This window comes from Micropterus salmoides, unplaced genomic scaffold (genome assembly GCF_014851395.1).
Source record: "Micropterus salmoides isolate LMB-PRFRI ecotype aquatic unplaced genomic scaffold, ASM1485139v1 Ms_hic_scaffold_18, whole genome shotgun sequence".
NCBI classification, from domain to species: Eukaryota; Metazoa; Chordata; class Actinopteri; order Centrarchiformes; family Centrarchidae; genus Micropterus; species Micropterus salmoides.
In genome coordinates this window covers 13,202,623-13,223,802 of record NW_024040928.1, presented here as the reverse complement: position 1 = coordinate 13,223,802, position 21,180 = coordinate 13,202,623, and the positions used below count along the sequence as shown (strand labels likewise).

At 41.0% G+C, this 21,180-nt stretch overlaps 2 protein-coding genes across 2 annotated transcripts; both read left to right on the top strand.

Moving 5' to 3' along the window:
- The first annotated feature begins 12 nt into the window (after positions 1-12).
- On the top strand, positions 13-4,776 carry iyd (iodotyrosine deiodinase). Its single transcript, XM_038726798.1, has 5 exons — positions 13-230; positions 2,268-2,465; positions 2,584-2,743; positions 2,862-3,018; positions 3,265-4,776. Exons 1-5 carry the CDS (start codon positions 44-46, stop codon positions 3,445-3,447), a joined length of 885 nt encoding a protein of 294 aa, XP_038582726.1. The 5' UTR covers positions 13-43; the 3' UTR covers positions 3,448-4,776.
- A 1,043-nt stretch (positions 4,777-5,819) lies between these two features.
- Positions 5,820-20,115, top strand: sec63 (SEC63 homolog, protein translocation regulator). The gene is made up of 20 exons (XM_038726188.1): positions 5,820-6,065; positions 6,835-6,934; positions 8,338-8,452; positions 8,698-8,810; positions 8,933-8,994; positions 9,564-9,622; positions 9,820-9,870; positions 9,985-10,093; positions 10,424-10,518; positions 10,652-10,784; positions 12,470-12,562; positions 12,781-12,926; positions 13,032-13,179; positions 13,864-13,946; positions 14,121-14,189; positions 14,298-14,453; positions 14,589-14,762; positions 15,011-15,211; positions 17,030-17,134; positions 18,450-20,115. Exons 1-20 carry the CDS (start codon positions 5,942-5,944, stop codon positions 18,585-18,587), a joined length of 2,274 nt encoding a protein of 757 aa, XP_038582116.1. The 5' UTR covers positions 5,820-5,941; the 3' UTR covers positions 18,588-20,115.
- The last annotated feature ends 1,065 nt before the right edge of the window (positions 20,116-21,180 follow it).

The window sequence follows — 21,180 nt, the reverse complement described above, 5'->3', positions numbered from 1 at the left end:
AGCGCGCAGGTGCCCGTGTCCTCTTCTCTCCACTCCGCCAGTCATGGCTCTCCTGTCCGTCCTCACGCCTGTTCTGGCGGTGGTCCTGTGCCTGGTGATAGGCTTCATGCTGGTGAAATCACGGGAGACCACCTCGACTTACCCGGGAAAAGCTGAAGGGAAGCCAAAAGCGGAGTTTAGACCGTGGGTGGACCAGGACTTACAGGACGAAACAGAAATCACAGCAGACGGTGAGAGCTGAAGGGAAACTTTTACTCTGACTCGGTCCTTTAACACGAAAATGTCTGTTTCAGTATTAGAATCGATACAATCAGGGTTTTCACCAAAAAAAAGTTGCTACTTCTGCTTCTTGTGTGAATATTTCCCAGACTCTGGTGGAAGCGTTTTGCGCGCTAAAGAGGCGTGCACGCGCCTTACGGGGGAGCGCACAAGGAACAGATTTCTAGGAATAGTCGTTGGACATACACAGCTGGGTTAATCAGTAATGGTGCATAGCATGTAGCCTGTATGGACTAAGAGGGTGACTAGAATTCTTCATTTTCCTGCTCGCTTCATTTCCATTAAAGAAGTCATGCAAAATATGAAGTAGCCTACTGCATAAAGATTTTACATGCTTTTCTGAAGAGTTAAAATTTGTAATGTCCTATAATAGACAGCATCCCTTATGAGACTTAAGTGGTGGAAAGTATGTTTGAGATACTTATTTACTGCTTTATGTACTATTTTAAAGTTGTCAATTTTGATAAAATAACTCATTTTGAGTTTAAGACTTTATTCAAAAGCTACCCAGCAGTAGCTAAAGTAAAGCTCTACCTTTACCAGCTGCAACATTAAAGTGATGTACTTGTGGCATGGTGGAACAGGAAGGGGGGAACTGAATGAAAGCCAAGCCACACTAACTAGGGAGTTGCACTGAAGTACTACTGTATTTTAACCTTGATTTGGAGAATTAAAAAAGGGGGGGGGCACAGGAACATTACTGAGGCAGAGGAGCGTTTCAAAATTTATTAAACTGGGAGTGAAACTGCTGAAAGAATATGAAGCAACAAAATGATAAAATGGTAGGATTAAAATATCTATACAATTTGATAAAGGCCTTAATATAAATGCAAATAAACTTAATGAATCCAGCTCCTAAACTAACTAAACAAAACCAAGTACAGGTCACTTGTGGAGAGGCAGACCTCGCTGAGCAGTGCCCAGGCGTTCTACCATTACCCACTACAAACCTCACAGCAAGTTGGTGCAGTCAATGTAGTGTCCCCGTGCAATTACTTACATGCAGAAAAATTAAGGGACCTTGCCACAGGTACCTAGCCTCCCAACAAAATGGCACCCTGATCTAAAAATATCAGAAAGACATAATTGGCTGGGCAAACTAACAGTCGTAATATACAACTAAAGCAAATCTAAACTAAACACAAGTTAAAGACAACTAAATGGGGAAAACAGAACAAAATCAGACATTAAACTAGTACAGAAACAAACCAAAATGGCAAACAAGAAACTGAATGGGTAAGACAGCAGTGGTCTAAAACTAGGAAGAACCTGGAAAAGTGAGGGAAACAATTAGCCAGGCTCAAACTTACTGTGTTAAAAATACATTTAAAACCATGACTACTCACCACCTCTGAGATGGGTCATGGAGATACAAACAACTGTCACAGGAGGTGCAAAAAGGAGATTATTGCATCAATATCTGTAATCAAATGTCTTAATATAGACCTACATTATTCTGAAATGGGTCATTCTGCTTTACCACCACTCTTAAGATTGGTACTTTGATTGTATTTGTATCCTCATATATTTGTACTTTTACTTGAGTAAAATCTTGAATGCAAAAGATTACTTCTTCTTCTTCTTCCACTGCTACACATAATCATATCTTTGCCTTTTGATGAGATTGCACCAATATTAAGCTCAAACCTGGATTACCAAGTGGGCAAGTGTGTCTGGGTCCAAGACCCTCAGGGGCCAATTATTGTATTGAGGGACCCTGTAGCAAAATCTATTATTTTAGTGAACAATATGCTTACATAATGCATATTTCTAAATATGTTTGAAATCATATTAATCATTAAGCTGACTTGTGCACTTAAACAATGTACATTATGTAAAACATTTTTTGCCGTATTAAAGATGACTGTAACTATCCATAACAATCCAAGTGTTCTGCTTTTACAAATTTATTAACACCCACCGTAACAGTTTTGAATGTTTTATATCAGAAGCTGCTCACTTGTCCAGCTTTTTGTCATCCTTTTTAGAGGATGGTGATTGGATGGACAGCAATGAGGAGGAAGACCTTCAACATGTGCCCTACTCACCACAACGTTACCCTGAGGAGATGATGCTGGAGCGATCCAAGGATTTCTACACTCTGTTGAACCAGCGGAGGTCTGTCCGATTCATCAGCCCAGAGCCGGTGCCCCGTGAAGTCATCGATAATGTCATCCGCACTGCAGGCATGTGCAAATTTAAAGAGGACCAATGGGCCACTGTTAAACTGCAATAAAGCTAAAAAAATGTCCATAATTAGATGCAGCTATGTTATGTTTTTGTTTTTCCGTACAAAACATATAGGTACAGCCCCTAGTGGAGCACACACAGAGCCCTGGACATTTGTCGTGGTGTCCGACCCAGAGACGAAGCACAAGATCAGACTGATAGTGGAAGAAGAAGAGGAGGTCAACTACCGTCAGAGGATGGGGGAAAAGTGGGTCAGTGATTTGGCCAGACTAAGGTGAGCACCCATACTTACTCCACACTTACTCCCTTAGTCAATAGGGACCAATGTAAAGTAATACATTTTCAAATTCCACACGTCTCTCACTTTTGTCACAACTTCCTTCCTCGTGCAGGACAAACTGGATTAAGGAGTACTTGGATGTTGCTCCTTACCTGGTCCTAATCTTCAAACAGACCTATGGGATTTTACCAAACGGCAAGAAAAAGACACATTACTACAATGAAATCAGCGTCTCCATATCCTGTGGAATCCTGTTGGCTGCATTACAGGTAAAGAATAACATCACATCTCGAAATAAAGATCAGTCAATCCATGTTCTCTTGGTCATAAATGCCATTTAAACAAGAGCATGTAAGAAAGAGTGTAAATAGAACTACACGGATCTTCCGAGCCTCTTGAAAATGCATGCAATTAAGGAGATACTACATAACTTTTTGTGTTTGTCTTATAAAAGACAGGAACATGTCTAGTTAATGTGACTGAATGTCTGTTCTTTCTGTCCATTTCCTAATCAGAACGTGGGTCTCGTTACCGTCACAACGACGCCGTTAAACTGTGGCCCTCAACTCAGGCTCCTGCTCAAACGGCCAACCAATGAGAAGCTGTTGATGTTACTTCCCGTAGGTTATCCTGCTTCTGACGCCACAGTGCCTGACTTGGAACGCAAGCCTCTGGATGATATTATGGTGCACATATGACAGAATCAATCTTCAGAGAATACAAAACCAAAAAGCAAACACATTTTTCTTCATCATCCTCTTTGCCCGTAGCTGAAAAATCAACAAAACATATATCAAATGTGATTTAGAAAAGTTTTAATTGAGCTTGGAGTCTTGTAAACCAGAAAAAGCTATTGTTTAACAATAAACCTAACAAAACAACTGAGAGCAAAGCACATCTGCAACCATGTCCATGTGTGTAACTCATCAGATAGAGAACCTAAAATGGATGACATCAATCTTGTCATAGACTAGACTAGACTACATAATGTTAAATCAATCAGACAAGCAGAGTGTGCAGACATTTGAAGGTCAACCGCACTGCCTTCAACAAAAACAGAGAACTCTGGAACTAAATGAGATCTAGATGGTTTCCAGCACTGCTGCCAAGAAGAAAATATATTTCCAGTTGTTTGCTTTGGGATTGCTTGTGTAATTTGTTTTTGTGACTAAAACTGAGTTTATTCGATTGTTACAAAATGTAATATCCTTTTTTGTCTTATAATAATTCTACATTTTTGTGTATAATATGTGGCAGCTGTGTGCCACTACATGTTTTATAGAGAGAGAACAGCTCTTGTTCTGTACTATTAGTCCAATGCATTTCTTAAGTTTTGAAAGATTTTCTTGGGCGTGGACTGGAGCAGGTCATGTGACTGAGAAAATTAACCTGCACCTTCCTAATGAAAAGTAGCCATACAGAAGTAGGTATTGGCAAAGGCGGTCTCTATAACTTTTCACAACAGCAGATGGAGGGAAAGAGAAAGTGCGGCAGCGGCATGACAGAGGCCGGGTCAGAATTAAACAGAGCTGCTTGTTATTTTTCAAATAAAACATATCTTTGTTCCGCAAATTGAGTGTTTATTAATAATCATTAATAATGCAATAAGTATAGAGTTTTTCAGAGTTCAGTAAATGCCCCTTAAATAAGTTCAAGCAGCAAAATCTTTTTCTAAACACAAATGTGGTTTTAACAGGAAAACTGATTCATATTCAACAGTGTTCATGAAGGGACATATAAGTTAAATTAGATTTATTGAATGATTATATCAAGTATGATGTTGTATACAAGCTATTCTTCTTTAACTCATTTCAAGTTAGTTTGAGTGGGGAATTATTTTTTTTATAATTATTAGTTGTTTCCCCATAGAAACTGATTATATACCCAAAATGATGTGTTAACAGACTATTTTCTGCTGTCTTAAGAAGTTCAAATTTACTGTGTTAACAGGGTATTTTATGTTACAGGTGTCTCAATGGGACTTTTCCTGTTTAAATAAAGGTTTATATGTTATCTTAAACACCAAACTTGTTGCAAATGCGCTCCTTTTTCTCTGCTAAGCAGCCAAAAAACGGTAGTGTTTCAAATCAGTTCCAAAGGTGTAGAACTTAGTAGGGAATAATTTGTCCCTAGCAATAATTTTGATCAAAACAAATAAGTATAATCAGTAATAACCACTGTTGTCCATCAGCATCATGGTTATGTATGGAAGGTTTTTATGAGTGCGAGAGTTGCAGAACCTGCCCATGTAATTCTTAAGAAAGTCATTGGGTATGTTCAGTGGTGGAATGTAAGTACATTTACTCAAGTACTGTACAAGTTAGTAGTATTAGTAAATATTAGAGTATTTACATTTTCTGCTACTTTATACTTTCACTCTGCTACATCTCAGAGGCAAATATTGTATTTTTTACTGCACTACATTTGTCCAACAGCTTTAATAACTAATTAATTTTAAATTACACTTTTTCATACCTTTCCTGTTCAGTGAAAACCATGTATCTTCAAATGTGTTGATTTTAACTTCAAAGATGAAGTGGTCCTTTAGGGGTTGAGAAAATTATCCTACTTCTTGATCTAAATAAACTAATAAAACTCACCTTAAATCAGCTGGAAACGGGGCTGTTTTTCTCTCTGATCATCATATATAATAGCAATACTGACAGGAAACATTTACTGCACTATGAGTACTTTTACTTTTGGTACTTTTAGGTACATTTTGCTGATAATGCTTATCTACTTTTACATAAGTAAGGTTTTGAATGCAGGACTTTTACTTGTAGTGGAGTATTTTCTCAGTGTGATATTACTACTTTACTACTATTAGTAATACTACTTAGTTACTACTTTACTTAAGTAAAGGATCTGAATACTTCTTCCACCGCTGGGTATGTTTTTTCTGACATCATATACCCATTTGACTGCTTCAGTTGAGCTCAAAAACTCTTTTACACTCTGTCGTGCATTCTTTTCCACCTCTTGGGGTCAGTCGCTAGCTGGAAAACCCCTGAATCACGCACAGAAGAAGAAGAAAGGCCACAATGCGCAGGCGTACACCACGTACACCGACGATCAGAGCTATCTTTGCTGGATGCTAGCTTGCTAGGTAACGGTCTGACAAGTCGCACACATTGGGCCAGAAGGGGGAAGCGCAGCGGTGGAGAAGAAGGGCGACCCAAGAGCCACTACGAAATGGCCGGGCAACAGTTCCAGTATGATGACAGCGGCAACACGTTTTTCTATTTCCTAACGTCCTTCGTCGGACTTATTGTGATCCCAGCCACATACTACCTCTGGCCCCGGGATCAGAATGCTGGTAAGGCCCGATGTCTGGCTCAATGCTAACTTAGCTAACTCACCTCAGCCAGTGGAACCTGAAGAGTTCAGCCAGCATCCTGGCTTGTAAACGCTCACCAGTTTGTTTGTCAGGCTGGCTCGCTGTTAGATGCAGAGGCTGTATCTCTAACAACATAACCTAACATCGGTTGCATTAACAGTTGCCTTGTGAAATGTAAGCTAGCAAACGTTACAAAGATAGTGTTCACGTCTCTTTCACTGTAAAGAGCTTAACGTTAACTGTTAGTACAAGGCAGCCAGTGTTAACACAGTTGCCTCAACAGCTTTACTGCGTATCATCTGGCAAACCAACTGCCTTAACTTCACATATGTAGCCAGTATTTGCGTTCTTCAGTGGGTAAACATTAAGCTAAGTGCTGGCTAGTTAAGCTACAGCTTCAACACCAAAATCCAGCGTCATTCTCGCAGGTTCCTAAGCCTGCCTCTGTTCATTTTATTGACTTTATCCCGATATCTGCTTATCTTAGTACAGCAAATCTGTTTGTCAACTACAGATCATATCTAACATGGGTTATGTAATGTATACTAACAAACCTCACTCACCTGGTCAGCTGGGAATAGCAGCATCACAGGTCAACTTAGATCAGAGCTAACAAGATGTTGCTGACAATTATTATATTGAAATAATAATATAATAATAATAATAAGTGAACATGCTGGCATTAACTGGTACCAGCAGTGATGGGACTTATGTGTCAGTAATCTCTCTCTGTCCATCCTCTTTCCAGAACAACTGCGTCTGAAGAGCCTGAGGAGGGTGCATGGCAGGTGTCTGTGGTACCGGCTCAGGCTGATGAAGTCACAGCAAAGTGTTGTCCCAACACTAAAGTGAGTCCAATGATTATATATAGGGAAGGCCAGTGCTTGTCGACACACAGCTTGCAGCCGTCTCTGAAAGTAGATCACTCCCTTCTTGCTTAAAGTTGGCCTTAGACAGCTCAGGTACTTCTGCATTATTCACAGTTGGTAGTTATTTATGATACTATTTTATGTGTTAACTTCAGTGATTGGCCATAACTTGTTTGGCAGCATAATCACAGGTTTGCTTCATCCTCCTTTCTTAACAAATGTCATATCAACTCTGTTGTTTGGGTGTGACTTGCTTGAGCTGTTCTGCATTTAAAGGCTCAGTCATCCTCCCACCACTGGGGCTGATTCTGATAGCTTACTGGTACACTGAGCGTGTGTGTGTGTGTGTGTGTTTCCAGCTGGTCGGAGATGTTGCTTTTGTGTGAAGATGAAGCAAAGGCCATGTCTGTAGTGCGGGCTGGCTTGCTCATCGTGTGTGTGTGTGTGTGTGAAAGTGCTTGTCTTGGGTCATTTCTGGCGCAGGTTCGGCTTATGTAGTCTTCATCATGTGTAAACCTCTCAATTATGTCAACAGTGGGTTGCACTGTTTAACATTTCTCTTAACGTGATCCTGTTTTTCTCAGTGTTTATTCGGTCTGCGTGTGTGGGTTAGTAGAATGATGGGTATTCAAGTGCTGTTCAGTGTCTCACTCGTCCCTATCTTGTCCCACTCATTTCCTCCTTGTCACAGTGTTTCTGTCTGAGGCTCCTCTTTGTTCTCTCTCTGCCTTCTGAGCTGCGTGTCTTCATACTCCCACTTTGCACTTCTATTCTGTCACAAGACGTACATCCTTTTTTTTTTAACTCTTTATTTGCATGCTTGCAATCGTGACTGAAGCGGGTAGAAGCATTCAGCATATTTACTAAGTGGAATGAATCAAAATGTTGGTCTCAGCCAGGCTCTCATCAGTTTCCTCTTCTTTCCTCAACTGTATCATAACGGTGGTGTTTATTATGGGAGTCCAACATGTATTTTTCTGGTTGAGCCTCTCAGACAACTTGGGCTAGTGAACAGTTGTCATGGCAACAGATGCTGCAGAGCAGGCCATAGGGTTTTGCCATTGTCATGGAAACAACTTCAACTTCCATGCATAAATACCAAACAACAACTATGTCAGAACACGTCCTGCCCTTCTGCTTGTATGCAGTAGATTAAGATAAGCCTTTTTACTCACATTTACAACCTAATGTTTAGAGCTTTAAATGCTGAAAGCTAGTTTGCATTGCAGATTGCTTCTGCAGAATATCTTAACTCCAAACAGTTACACACTTACAAGCCAAAGGTGAGAAGGTGTCTGTAAAATCGAGACCAGCAGGATTTTTTTCTCCCCGAGAATGTTTTTGTGTGACCTTGTTTTCCTGTTTGTGTGTGCCATTTTCAGAAAAGCAGCCTTGTTATTTGGCTGGGCTGTGTTCCTGCTGCTAGCCTATAAGGTGTCCAAGCTAGACAGAGAGTACCAGGAGTATAATCCATATGAAGTCCTCAACTTGGACCCGGTAAAAACATACAAAACATAAAGTCTGCTGTATTCTACAGAGCCTTAAACGTCCTTAAAGAATTTTTTATCTTGTATGCACAATAAATTTGATCTATAACTTGTGTAGAATAAAACAAAAAACAAGATAAAAAGTAGCATCTTTCAGGACTTTTGAGACTCCTTAGTATTCTCTGTTTTTTTATCTGTTCCTTATGCTGTTTGTGGTTTGGTAAGGAGTTGCTGTAAGTGTAATTCTGTCTCCAGGGTGCATCACTTTCAGAAATTAAGAAGCAATACCGTGTACTGTCACTCAAGTTCCACCCTGACAAAGGTGGTGATGAGGCCACATTCATGAGAATCGCCAAAGCCTATGCTGCGTAAGTGTTTCTCCTCTCTTGACTTGATAAGCCAGACTGCAAGACAGCATTTGCATAATCGATCAACAGATTAGTCAGTCTGGGGTGATTGATTCATCTACTTAACTGGTCTTTTTCCACAGTCTGACCAATGAACAGTCACGGCAGAACTGGGAAATATACGGTAACCCAGATGGTCCAGGAGGTGAGTGAAGCTAGGCTAAATCCCGCAGTATTCATTTGCATTTTTATGTGTTGACATACCATCTGTGCCTGATGCTGGTGAGTCAGCCTCTTGTAGTCATGAATGTGTTAAACAATTGAAGATGAATTGAAACACGGCAGCCCATTCATTCCAGCGAGAGCCGACACCCAGAGCCTACGCTGAAAAAGGGGCTCCCACCTTCACACACTTGTACTGTGGGTGTTCATAATGCATGTTCTATGGGCACCAAAAATAACGTGTTTATACAGATTTTGCTGGCTTCTAAAAATGGATTATGCTTTTTGAATTTCTAGTCATTTAATAGAAGAATTCTTGAGCATTTTGAAGAGATGCTTGTAGCTTTAAAGATGTTCCTTTTTCATAATGTAAATGAGGGGTGGGGTGTCTCTCAGGTTCTGTTAGGTGATGTGCAATTCCAACTTAGTCAACGATGCCAAATTTGACACAGCCCTGTGCTGTTACAATGTGTAAATACAGGGCTTTGACATTTTGGTCTCTCTGTCTGTCTGTCTGTCTGTCTCTGTCTCTCTCTCTCTCTCTCTCTCTAGCAACCAGCTTTGGTATTGCCCTGCCTGCCTGGATTGTTGACCAGAAGAACTCAATGCTGGTATATATTTACTGGTTATGTCAATGTAGCTTTTAATCTATAAACTGGAATGTATTGTATTTGACTAGCAACGAACCAATGTCATAAAAGACTCAAATATCATACTGGAGCACTCATTCACATACTAGACCTGTATTAGCCTATGCATAAGTTTTGTGCATCTAATTTACAATTTTGGTGTTTGCATTCCTCTGTAGGTGCTGTTGGTATATGGACTAGCCTTTATGGTCATCCTTCCTGTTGTAGTGGTAAGTCCTCACTGTTAAAACCAGGTTCTGTGCAGCAGATTGTATAAAAAAGTTGCCCCCTGGCTTTCTCACTTTCTTCTCTATTCCTTTTTCCTTTTCCCTCCTGTATCGCAGGGCACATGGTGGTACCGCTCTATACGATACAGTGGGGATCAGATCCTCATCAACACTACCCAGCTCTTCATGCATTTCATGTACAAGACACCCAACATGAACATGAAACGTGAGTTTCCCTTCCTGCACTGCATTGGCACTGAAAATGTACAAGACCAGATTCAACCACAATTAAACTGTACCAAAAAAAACTGAGATACAGAGACTGTTCATGTGGTGAATATATGATATTGTCCTCATAAATTGTCATTCTAACTTGCTGCGTTAATATTTTTCATGTAATGATCAATATGTCAGTTCCTTGTATATATTTAGACTGCACTGGTAAACAAGCTTGAGTTCCACCTAACAAACCAGGTTTATGAATCCATTTCTCCTATTTTTTTCCCCCTCTTTTTTTTTTTGTCTAATCCTGATTTTCACCATTTCCCCTCTCCAGGGTTAGCCATGGTGCTGACTGCAGCATTTGAGTTCGACCCACGCAGCAATAAAGAAGCCACGATACGACCAACAGACAACATCGAAGTACCACAGGTACTAACAAGTGTCAACACAAAGTGCTCATGTATACATGTGTGAGAACAACGTCATTGGAAAGGAAACTTGCAAATGTGTTAGGGCAGATTGACCCCAAGCATGTAAACAACCTTTTCCATCTGTGTTGCAGTTGATACGTGAGTTGGGAAACATCAATGTGAAGAAGAAGGAGCCTCCATTCTGCTATCCTTACAGTTTGAAGGCCAGGGTCTTAGTGCTTGCTCACCTGGCTCGCATGGACGTATCAGAAGAGATAGAGGAAGGTAGGACACTAAAGTTTGATATAGCCTCAAGTGGCAATGATCGGTATCCAAGCAAATGCAAAATTTGACATTTTCAGCGGAGAAGACCAGATGCAGATGACTTAAGAGATTAAAGTGATGAAAGAATTTGGACTCGAAGCCAAGCCTTTTTGAAGTCAAATATTGTCATTATATGTACCTGACTAGTAGGTGAAATGTTCAACCCACCTGCCAGATTTAGTGTTTTATGCTGCACAAACACTTTTTAGCAGAGAAAAATAAGTGTCAGAGGATCCAAGAAGAACAAGAAAACTTTGACTCACTTTGATCTGAACACCCCCGTTTTTGGCAAGTAGGACTTGGTCACCTGGGGATCTGAACACTGGCTCTTTGCATCCCCAGAGTAGGTGACTTACTAACTGAGCTACTGGTGAGAGGCTGATTACACACAAGTTGAGGCAATGACATTACATGTGCCAGAGAGATATTTTTGTCAGTTTAAACTTAAAATGTTGGTTATAAAATTCTGAAAAAAATCACACATCATCCTGCGTTGAGTGTATTGTCTTGTTGTTTTTGTGGCGTTTGATCCAACACTGAGCAAAAAAGAAAATGTTGTGAATACTGTACAAGTTACTGTGAAGTTACTTCACCAGTGTAGTGCACTGGTTAAGTGCTTCTTCTTCAGACACAAAGAATGATGGTTCAAATCCTGGCCATGCCAAATATAGAACTAAAGAAATATTTCTATGTCTTAATAGTCCAGTGGTGAATGCATTGCCCTGCAGATCCAAAGACTGACTGTTCGAACCCCTGTCACAGCATGTTGACTACAAGACTGTACAAGTTACAGCAAGAAATTGAATGTCACTGCAGACTCACCGTTTAACGGATCTAAAAACCCTTTGAAACACTTGATATCGTCCATCTAGAGGATTTTCTATGTCGATTTTGGTAGCATTTGAACAAAGACTTGTGGAGATATAGTTGTTAAATGATTTAACATATTTGGAATAATTTTAAGTAAAGACACAAGTGTCAAAATTCTTTTGATAACTTTAGATCAGCGAAGTCCGTAGATGCTGTTGCCAAAGTTTCGGGTCTATTGTCCAAACGCGGTTTGACAGGTTCGCAAAAATAGGTTTTTGAGAAAAGTGATAAAACATTGCATGACATTTTTAGAGCAGAAGAAAATTGGAGCAAAGATGCAGATGAATCCAGAGATTAAAATGATGGAAGAAGTTTGACTCTAAAAAAAGCCGTTTTCGAGATATTTGCAAAAATGTAATGTCGATTGTTATAGTGCCACCGTTAGGTCAATGAGTGCCATTTTTTTTGCCCTCATGTCAGTTAAAACACTGTTGTATTTCATGTGCGCACATAATACACAGTGAGTTGGCTTGTATAGCTCCATGTCTCCCTTCGCAACACAAGTGGTCAGGAACTGGTTCTTTAGAGTTCTCAAAAATGGGAAATAAATAAATCTTCAATTGTATTGGGAAAACATTCCAACGACCTTATACTGAACTCATGATAAATCCTGCTGTAATGGACTGACTATTGCATGTTTTCCAGACAGAGGAAAGGTTTAAGAGTTTCAACCATTATATGTGTAATAGTGCTATATTAACTTAAAATAAAAGGTAGTGAAATAATATAGAATATGAGGAAGGTCACATGGGTATGCGTGTTTGTTTCTGTTCCAGATCAGAGGTTTGTGGTAAGGAAGAGTCCAGCTCTCCTCCAGGAGATGATCAACGTGGGCTGTCAGCTTACCATGATGGCCAACAGCAGAGGAGGTACACACACACACACACACACACACACACACACACGTCCAATATAATGTGAGTTATCACCTTGAATAACATTCTCACAATCCTCAACCCGCATAACTTCTTTGATAATTTTGCCCACTGGTTAAAAAACGTGCCAATATATCACACAGGGGGAATGAAGGGAGTCATTTAACAAAGTTTTTTTCCCTGTGTGCGCGCCCTGACTTGCATTCCTCCAGGTTTCCATGCTCCTCGGCTGGGGACCATAGAGAATTGCATGAAGCTGACCCAAATGATAGTGCAGGGTCTGCAGGAGTCAAAGTCACCACTGTTGCAGCTGCCCCACTTTGAGGAGGAGCACCTCCGCTACTGCATCTCTAAGAAGGTAACTGCAGAGTGTCGGCGCACGCACACATTACATTATACTTGAGCAGTTTAGATAAGAAAAGAGATTGGTCCTGCGATGGCTCATTTGTTTTCTTCTCTCTAGTATAAAGTTCGGAGCCTCCAGGACCTGGTGAGTCTCAAGGACTCTGACAGACGCAGCATGCTGCGTTTCTTGGGGGAAGAGAAGTATGACGAGGTCATGGCTGTGCTGGGCAGCTTCCCTAACATCACCATGGATACCAAACTGCAGGGTCAGTCCTAAAATACGCGCATACAAACACACTTTGTTCGGATATTGGGTTCACGACAATGGGTGTGATATTTTAACACTGTTTAAGAATTCTTCATTGACAAAATATACCTCCCTTTTATTCGGGTGAAATTCACAAAACAAATGCTGGCACAAGCGATTTAAAAGTGGGCAGGGGGCATCTTCTAAGCTACTTTCACCCTCACAATCCCTCATGCTGATATCGCGAGACAGCTTTTCACCTCAACGAGAAATAACGGCCCATATTCTTTATTTTGTGGTCATGTTATGTTTTTTTTATGTGGATATGCACCATCAGGATGCACACAATTTTCATTTTACTCTGAATCTGAATTCCATCTGAAGATGGCATTTATAAATAGAGAAAGGTACATAACATGTACAGTGTTTTAAGCAATGCTTTAGCAATGACTGATCAAAAAGGTACTGAAATTGGTACAGGCTTCACAAGTACGGTTTTTCTGGAAATGAGGTAGGTTTATTTTCCTGCAGAGTCAAGCAATGTCTTTGATTCATTTTGAACATCGTTGCATGCAGTATGGAAAAAAAAATAAGATGACGAACTTAGACTTCTAATCAGTTAGATTTAAAGTAGTAAATAAAGCTACAGATTCTGTAATCGCATATTGAAAGTTCCTTTCTTTCTTTCCCTGTGTCTTTGCAGTCCTCGATGACGAGGACAGCAATAACATCACAGCAGGCTCTATTGTCACAGTAACTGTCACCTTAACCAGAAAACGGATGGCGGTAAGGAGCATTCGGTCAAACTATAATTTGACATGTTAGTGAGTTACTAGAAAGCAACATTTAAAGTAGTGAAATAGATGTTGCTGCCATGGAGGAGCATTTCCATGGATGACCACTAGAGTGTACTGTTGAATGTATGCATTGTTTATCAGGTGTGTGTGTGTGTGTGTGTAGGAGGTGTTTGAAAGGGAGCAGGAGTCAACGCTGTGCCTAGCTGAGGAGGCTGCCACTACAGAGGAAGCCGTAAGAATAACACACACAGCACAAGTCAACACAATTTTTGGTTTAAGATTTAGCCATCAGTAAAAATCTTGCAGTGTTTACCTAACTTTAATTTGTCTGTGTGTAAAGCAAGCAGATTCGAGTAAATCCAAAACAAAAGTGTGGCAGAACAAGAGTAAAGCGGCTAAGAAGACAACCAAGTCCAAGAAGAAAAAATTAACCAAGAAGAAGGCCACTCCTGCACCTGTCAAGACCAAGCAAGCCAACGGCAACGTGGCGGGAAATGTACGTGTCCAATCACGGCTCAATTAAAGCTGCTTTGTGATTTTTATACGCACACAACTTGATTAATTTCTCATTACAATAATTTTAAAATGCTGCTTACATCATAAATTCTTGTTATCGACGGTGATGTCACAGGAAGTCGTAGCTGCGTCAGCGGCAGCAGTGAAGGAGGAAGAGGATGAGGCCTCAGACAAGGGCAGCGAGTCAGACGAGGGCGAGGCCAACAAGGACTCTCCCAGCGAGAGAGACGAAGACAGCGATAAACAAAGCGACACAGAGGTGGATGAGATGGCTGGCGACGATGAAGAGGTCAGTGAGAAACTTATAGGTGCATGTGTCAGCATCTGCCTTGAGGAATATGACAAATATCATTCAGTATTGTGTTGTTGTTTCCATCCTAATATATTCCTCACCTGAAAGCACAAGGCCAATCTGTGTACCATATTGGCCTGAACATAAGGTGACCTTGATACCGTTTCCACTGAGAAGACCATTAAGAAACACTGCTTGTTACCTGCTGCTAACCTAATCCTCCACTGTCCACCCCCCCCTGTCAGGAGTGGGAGGCATTGCAGCAAAGTATCCAGCGGCGGGAGAGGGCCCTGCTAGAGACCAAGTCAAAGGTGACTCACCCTGTCTACAGCCTCTACTTCCCCGAGGAGAAGCAGGAGTGGTGGTGGCTCTACATCGCTGACCGCCGAGACCAGACCCTCGTCTCTATGCCCTACCACGTCTGCACACTAAAAGACACAGAAGAGGTGAGTTTATGCGTGTTTTTATATCCCAGTGGATACCAGGCACCTGAATGCACACTAACCAGATGGGGACTTGTGTGATTTGTGGGGACAAAAGTGAGGTCCACACGGGTACAATCTGCTTTTTGAGGGTAAAGATGTGGTTTTATGGTGCAGGTTACCATTAGGTTTAGGTTAGGGTAAGCTTAGGCATGTAGTTGTGATAGTTAATCTTAAGGTAAGGGGCTAGAGAAGTAAACGTGAACATATGCCTGTACAGCGTGACTGTGACTTTATTCATCTTTTAGTTAGGGCTGGGCAATAAAACACAATGAGATTTATCGCAATATAATTTTAGGATTTTTAGGTTAACGTATATAAATCTGTTTATTTTTTTGTTTGTTTTGTTTTATGAAGAAGTATCAGCAGAAACATTTTTCTTTTATCAGGGAGCAGCATAGTCTATGTTCAGTAGCAAGTATCCCTGTTAGAATGAGTGGAAGTGTCGCCTCACGCACACGCCTGCTGCCAAAGTTGAATTATTTTTTACTTTTTGTACACGACACGCAGCACAAATCACTGATCCACAGGAGGGAATGTGCATGGCAAAGAATCCACGCTAAACTAGATGATGGCCGATCAGGTAAAATTATGTAGCCTATAATTTTAACTTAAGTTAAATAGGCTACAGCTGTGTAGCGCACAGAAGCAGTTACCATGATAATAAAGAAAAAGACAATCCTTGCATTTCATAAGGTCCTTAATAAATAATGATTTTGATAATCAATAAATGGTTTTCACGTTTCAGCACTCATTCAGTTTTTGCATTGTAATATACAGTACAATAAATTCTGTGTGTGTGTTTATATTAAATTGCTTTCAGGGTATATTATGGCTTATGCTATAATCCGTCTGGAGTAGCTCTTAACAAGTTAAAGTGTTCATGTTTTTTCCAGTGCACTGTAGCGCCTCACACATCCTGTTGCTAGGCAACCCTTTGCACTTGTGTTATTATTTCCTCGGAGGAGTGCGTGAGTGCTTTTATTTTGCACGCTTTGCACCTCCTGATCCCGGTGTTCTCCGGCAACAATAAGGATTGACAGCGAAGTATGAGCTGAATGAGGCCTGTAGTAAGTCTGCATGACCAGCTGTACCCCGCTCTGAAGGAATGTAATGGCAAGAGGTGACCCGCCCACGCATAACGGGGTCGATGTCGAGCAATCAATTAGCCCGTCACCTCAACAGTCCCTCCTGTTGTTTGTCTTGTGTGACTGCTTATACGCTGCGTGTTTGACGGACGTGTTTTTGCAGAGGGGCTGCTTTCATCAACAAGGCAGGGCAGTAAATTGCTGTTGTGTTCACGGCTCATTCTCCGCTAACGCGCTGAATAATAATTAGCCTCATTTAGCTGATAATTAGATGTTTGCCATATGTAATTGCGTAACATAGTAATCACAGCCTGAGGTAATGCTGGTCTAATATTTACAGTTGGACCCCATCATCATGTGGTGGTTCATCTGTGATTACCTACCGCACTATGTCCCTCTGCAGCTATAAGGTTGTCAAAGTTTGTAAAATTCAGCAGTGTTTGTGTCCTTTTACAGGTTTGCCTTATTCTGAATGCTTCTCTTAGTGTTTCTGTTTTTGATGAAAAAGTAAAAAAGAAGGCGAGCTTTCTGCAGATGACAGTCACCTTGTTTCTTTATGTGGTGGCATTTTGTTTTGACACCTGCTTTACCGTAACACTACACTTAATATGTCGAGCAGTCGTACACTGTAAGGGCTCATGTGGTTTGATTTCACAGCTGTGTGTGCTTTTGGTGTTTGTTTGTCATTCCCCAGGTGGAGCTGAAGTTTCCGGCCCCCTCCAAAACGGGCAACTACCAATATTCTGTCATCCTCCGTTCCGATTCCTACCTGGGACTGGACCAGATCAAACCACTCAAGGTGACAACAAAGCTGTGGGTGTGTGTGGGTGTGTGGGTGTGTGTGGGTGAGTGGGTGTGTGGGTGTGGTCAATGCCTGCCACTGGCAAGCACAAAACGATTTGCAGAGCTGAGACCGTACACCCACAAGCCACGGCCAAAATGTACCAGCAGCTCGCTGAGCAATGGTGTTAATTGCTGCCAAGGTCTTTCCCAATATGGATCTGTTACCGGTCAAACAGAGCATGAATTATACTGCTAGCTTACAGTTTATACATTATGTTAGAGTGCACTTATGGTGTGATGTGGCCAAGCATGGTTGAGTTTCAGAAATAATCAGTATTTATCTTAAAATACTGTTTCTGTAATGCTATTTTTAAGTCTTGACATCGTTTTTGAATTTTTAATTTAGACAAGGTGACTCTACGTGGTCTCTAGTCTTCACTATGCAGTTTAAAATTAGATTTTTATTTAACTGTAATTTACATTTATAAAACATTGCAGCTTTATTTGTAAAACAAATAAGTCAAATAAATAAGTCATTCTGTCTGGCACTAAAACCAAAAGCACACTACTTATCACACCCATCTGTCAAGTTCATGTTGCGCTTTAATTCAGGGCTCATCTTCTTGCCGGGAACTGTTGAAGAAGCAATCTTAGGAACGATCTGCAACTGACATATATGTTTATGCAAATCACTTGGTAACCATGGTAACATGAGGGGGTGGGGTTGGGATGGATTTCACGGAGTCCAAACAGAGGTGTATTCTGCATGAATTGCACTCTGTTCATTATCACCTGTCAGTCTGTATGACTTAATGGTTACAGCTATTCCTAACCCCAAACTCACAGAGGGTAACATCTGCGCCGTGTTCCTGCTGTGCTGCGGTTTTGTTCCGGCCTCTGACCGGCGTCAACTCACACTGTAAGCATTTCAGCAGAGGAGCGTTTAGCCGGCCACACGTTGTTGACTTGTTAATTTGTCCCTTTCGTGCTTCTACTACAGATCACAGTGTTCTGTGACCCGGTTTTGTTCCGTTCTCTGCACGGCTTCACATGGAGCATTTCGGAATAAGAGCATTTTGCCTGCCTGATTTTGCTTACTCAGATTTGGTCGATTTGGTTCCTTTTTATGTCTGTTTTAATTGTTGATACACGATCGTCTTCCATCAAAAATAGACTTGCTGCATATTCACTGTTACACTGTCCGGCGTAACAGTCTGTTGATTCTCTAAAATTGATCAATACGGCTCTAAAATAGTCAGTGACTAGAGTTATTGTGCCATCGTAAAATGACAAAACATGTGCTAAAACATGTCAATCTTGTGTTTTCCCAGCTGGAGGTCCATGAGGCCAAGGCCATGCTTGACAACCACCCGCAGTGGGACATCCCCGACACGGAGGAGGAGGACGAGGAGCAGGAAGACAGTGACGGCATCGAGGAGAGTGAAGACGATGACGAAGACAACGACTGATTGTCTGATTCCCCCCCCCCCCCCCCCCCCCAATGGACTGGCCTACCACCCACTCCTGACCCCCCAACAGCACTCAAGATCAGCGAATGAGGAGGAACAAACCTGTGCCCGTCACACATGCCAAACACACAGAATCACCAGGGACAGCTGATCCAAGCAGAGCCATCCTTCTCCATTTTTATCTGTACAATGAGATGGACTGTGACCCTGACCCCTCCATTTCCTCTTTTCTACAGAGACTTCTTCATTCACTTTCCGTTGCGGGCGGAAGAAAATTCTGTGAATACTTACCCAGTCCTGTGTGTGTGTGTGTGTGTGTGTGTGTGTGAGAGAGTGGATGTGCATGAGAGAGCGAATGGTGTGTGTGTTTGTAACCTTGTATGTGTTTGTACAGGTATGAAAGATTTGACACACTATGGACTGGAGGACCTATTATCTGGGCTCTTTTCTTCTTTTCATGCTGGGGAGAGGGGATGTATAACAGCTAATTCCGTTTGCAAAATTAATGGTAAAAAACCACATGGCCGCCGTATGGAAATCATGACATCATTCTCGCGGCTAATTTTAAAATCACTCTGCACCAATGTTTTCCACACCAATGATACTTTCTATTGTACTCTTAAAACTGCAGAAGTGTGAGCTTTAGCCCTGTCAGGGATCACATGCGAGTCAGCCATTGGGATGTTTGATCCTTTAAGCGCACGGGGGCACAGTTGAGTCCTGTCATTTTTTATTGTTTAGTTTTTCTTCGCTGTCACACCAGCCGGTCACTTGTATGTACTTGTACTCACTGTATGTTGAAGGAGATGTCCACAGATGATCTCTAGTCAGTTCTGTTAATGATGCCTGTTCTGCCCCTGTGATCCACGTCAAACTGTACTTTTTGAGAGAGACAGCTGTTGAAAGCAGGTGGATCTTGAAATGAATTGTGACCTCAAGTATAATGGAGGTGGGAAATGACAAAACTTGCAGTGTTAAGATTTCTTTGAATTGTGAGTACTCCTCTTGTCCATATACTACATAAAATTTGTGAGTTTTCAGTCATATATATATTTTCAGAGAAGTGACTTCCTTTCTCTTCATCCTTTGCTTTGGTTTGATTTTATTTTACATTGTAGCACATTCCAGTGTATACTCATTGTCCAAAAAGGCCTTATGAATACAACTGAAATACCACACCATACAAGTCCTTGGGTGCTATGCACCACTTGTTCTTGGGAGAGTTTCCTTTGTGTTTGTAAAAATTGTTTCAGTTTAGATTTAGTCTCTTCATAGAAACCTGAAGCTGCTCAGTCAGGAAAAAAAACATATCACTGATGTTTCCATAATACATGCAGTTTTGTCTGCTGAAAGAAGATCAGTGCAACATGTGACTGGCCCTGTGTTAAAGGGATTGGAGTGTGAGATCCCTGATTCACCGCGCTCAGGATCTTGAACAAAAACCTGTTGAAAGGAACTTTTTGTGTAAGACTAAGCATATTCTGTCCAGCACCTTTTTCTATTTAGTCATTAAAGCAGAACAACTCAGTTTTGTATGTTCAACTGCCATTTTGAATTTTCCCCCACTAAACCTGGAGGAATTGTTTTGGGGGTTTTTTTGTTTGTTTTTTATGTTTCTGTCTGAGGAATACAGAGCAGTTCTGGCTCACCAAGAGAACCCCCTTTTCATTTAAAATGACTTGGGTTAAGCTGTAGTTATAACAAATGTAACATACCTCTTTGTTTTGTTTTATTCTAGCCTTGGTTTTTACATCTTTTAGACTCGAGTGCACAAAAAAGAAAATCAGGGCTTCCTTGTGTAGCTCTGTGGGCTCTCACTGTACGTCAATTACTTTTTGTTTGTTTTTTTCCACCATGAACATCCACACTTAACAGGGTTTTTTTAAACGGAATATATTAGTGGGACTACTGCGGGAGAGGTAAAGGTATGAATATCTGTGCGCACACTCTCCCCTCCTGTAATTGTGTTCAAGGCAGGTGGATGCGAACAGGTAATATTGTACTCTGGGTATTTATCGCTCTGCAATAGAATGTAGCATCAGTGATTTACGCTGTGTGGATAAAAAAAAACTGCAAGGTTAAATACGACACCATCTCTCCCATGACAGACATTGTCCAGGCGATTGCCGGCAGGCCGCCTCAGTTTGGACAAACTACCCAATGACTATCTGCCACTTTTGTTTACAAAGGAACTGTCATTGTAAATGGAAAAATATATTATTTGTATTTAAAATCATTTCAAATAAAAACTTTTAAATGAGATGGTGTCATTTTTCCCACCCCCCGGTCATGGCACAGTATTCTCTTGTAATCACAAAGTTATATCTCAGTTAAAAGCAGTTAAGTGGAAAATATCGGCCAGTTGTGCAACTGATGTGCAGACACGGATACACACCAGCTAGAGCTCTAAAATGGATTAAGTATGCTTGTCACTTGTTTTTAGTAGATTGATGGATTTCAAACCTTTTAGAGAGCCACAATATCAACTAAGGTGGGTCCTGCAAAAACCTAATCTTGTAGAGGGACCCTGTGTCAAAATCTAGCCTTGGTTTTTAAATAATTCTTTTTTATTTTGCTGCGCTCACATGGTGCA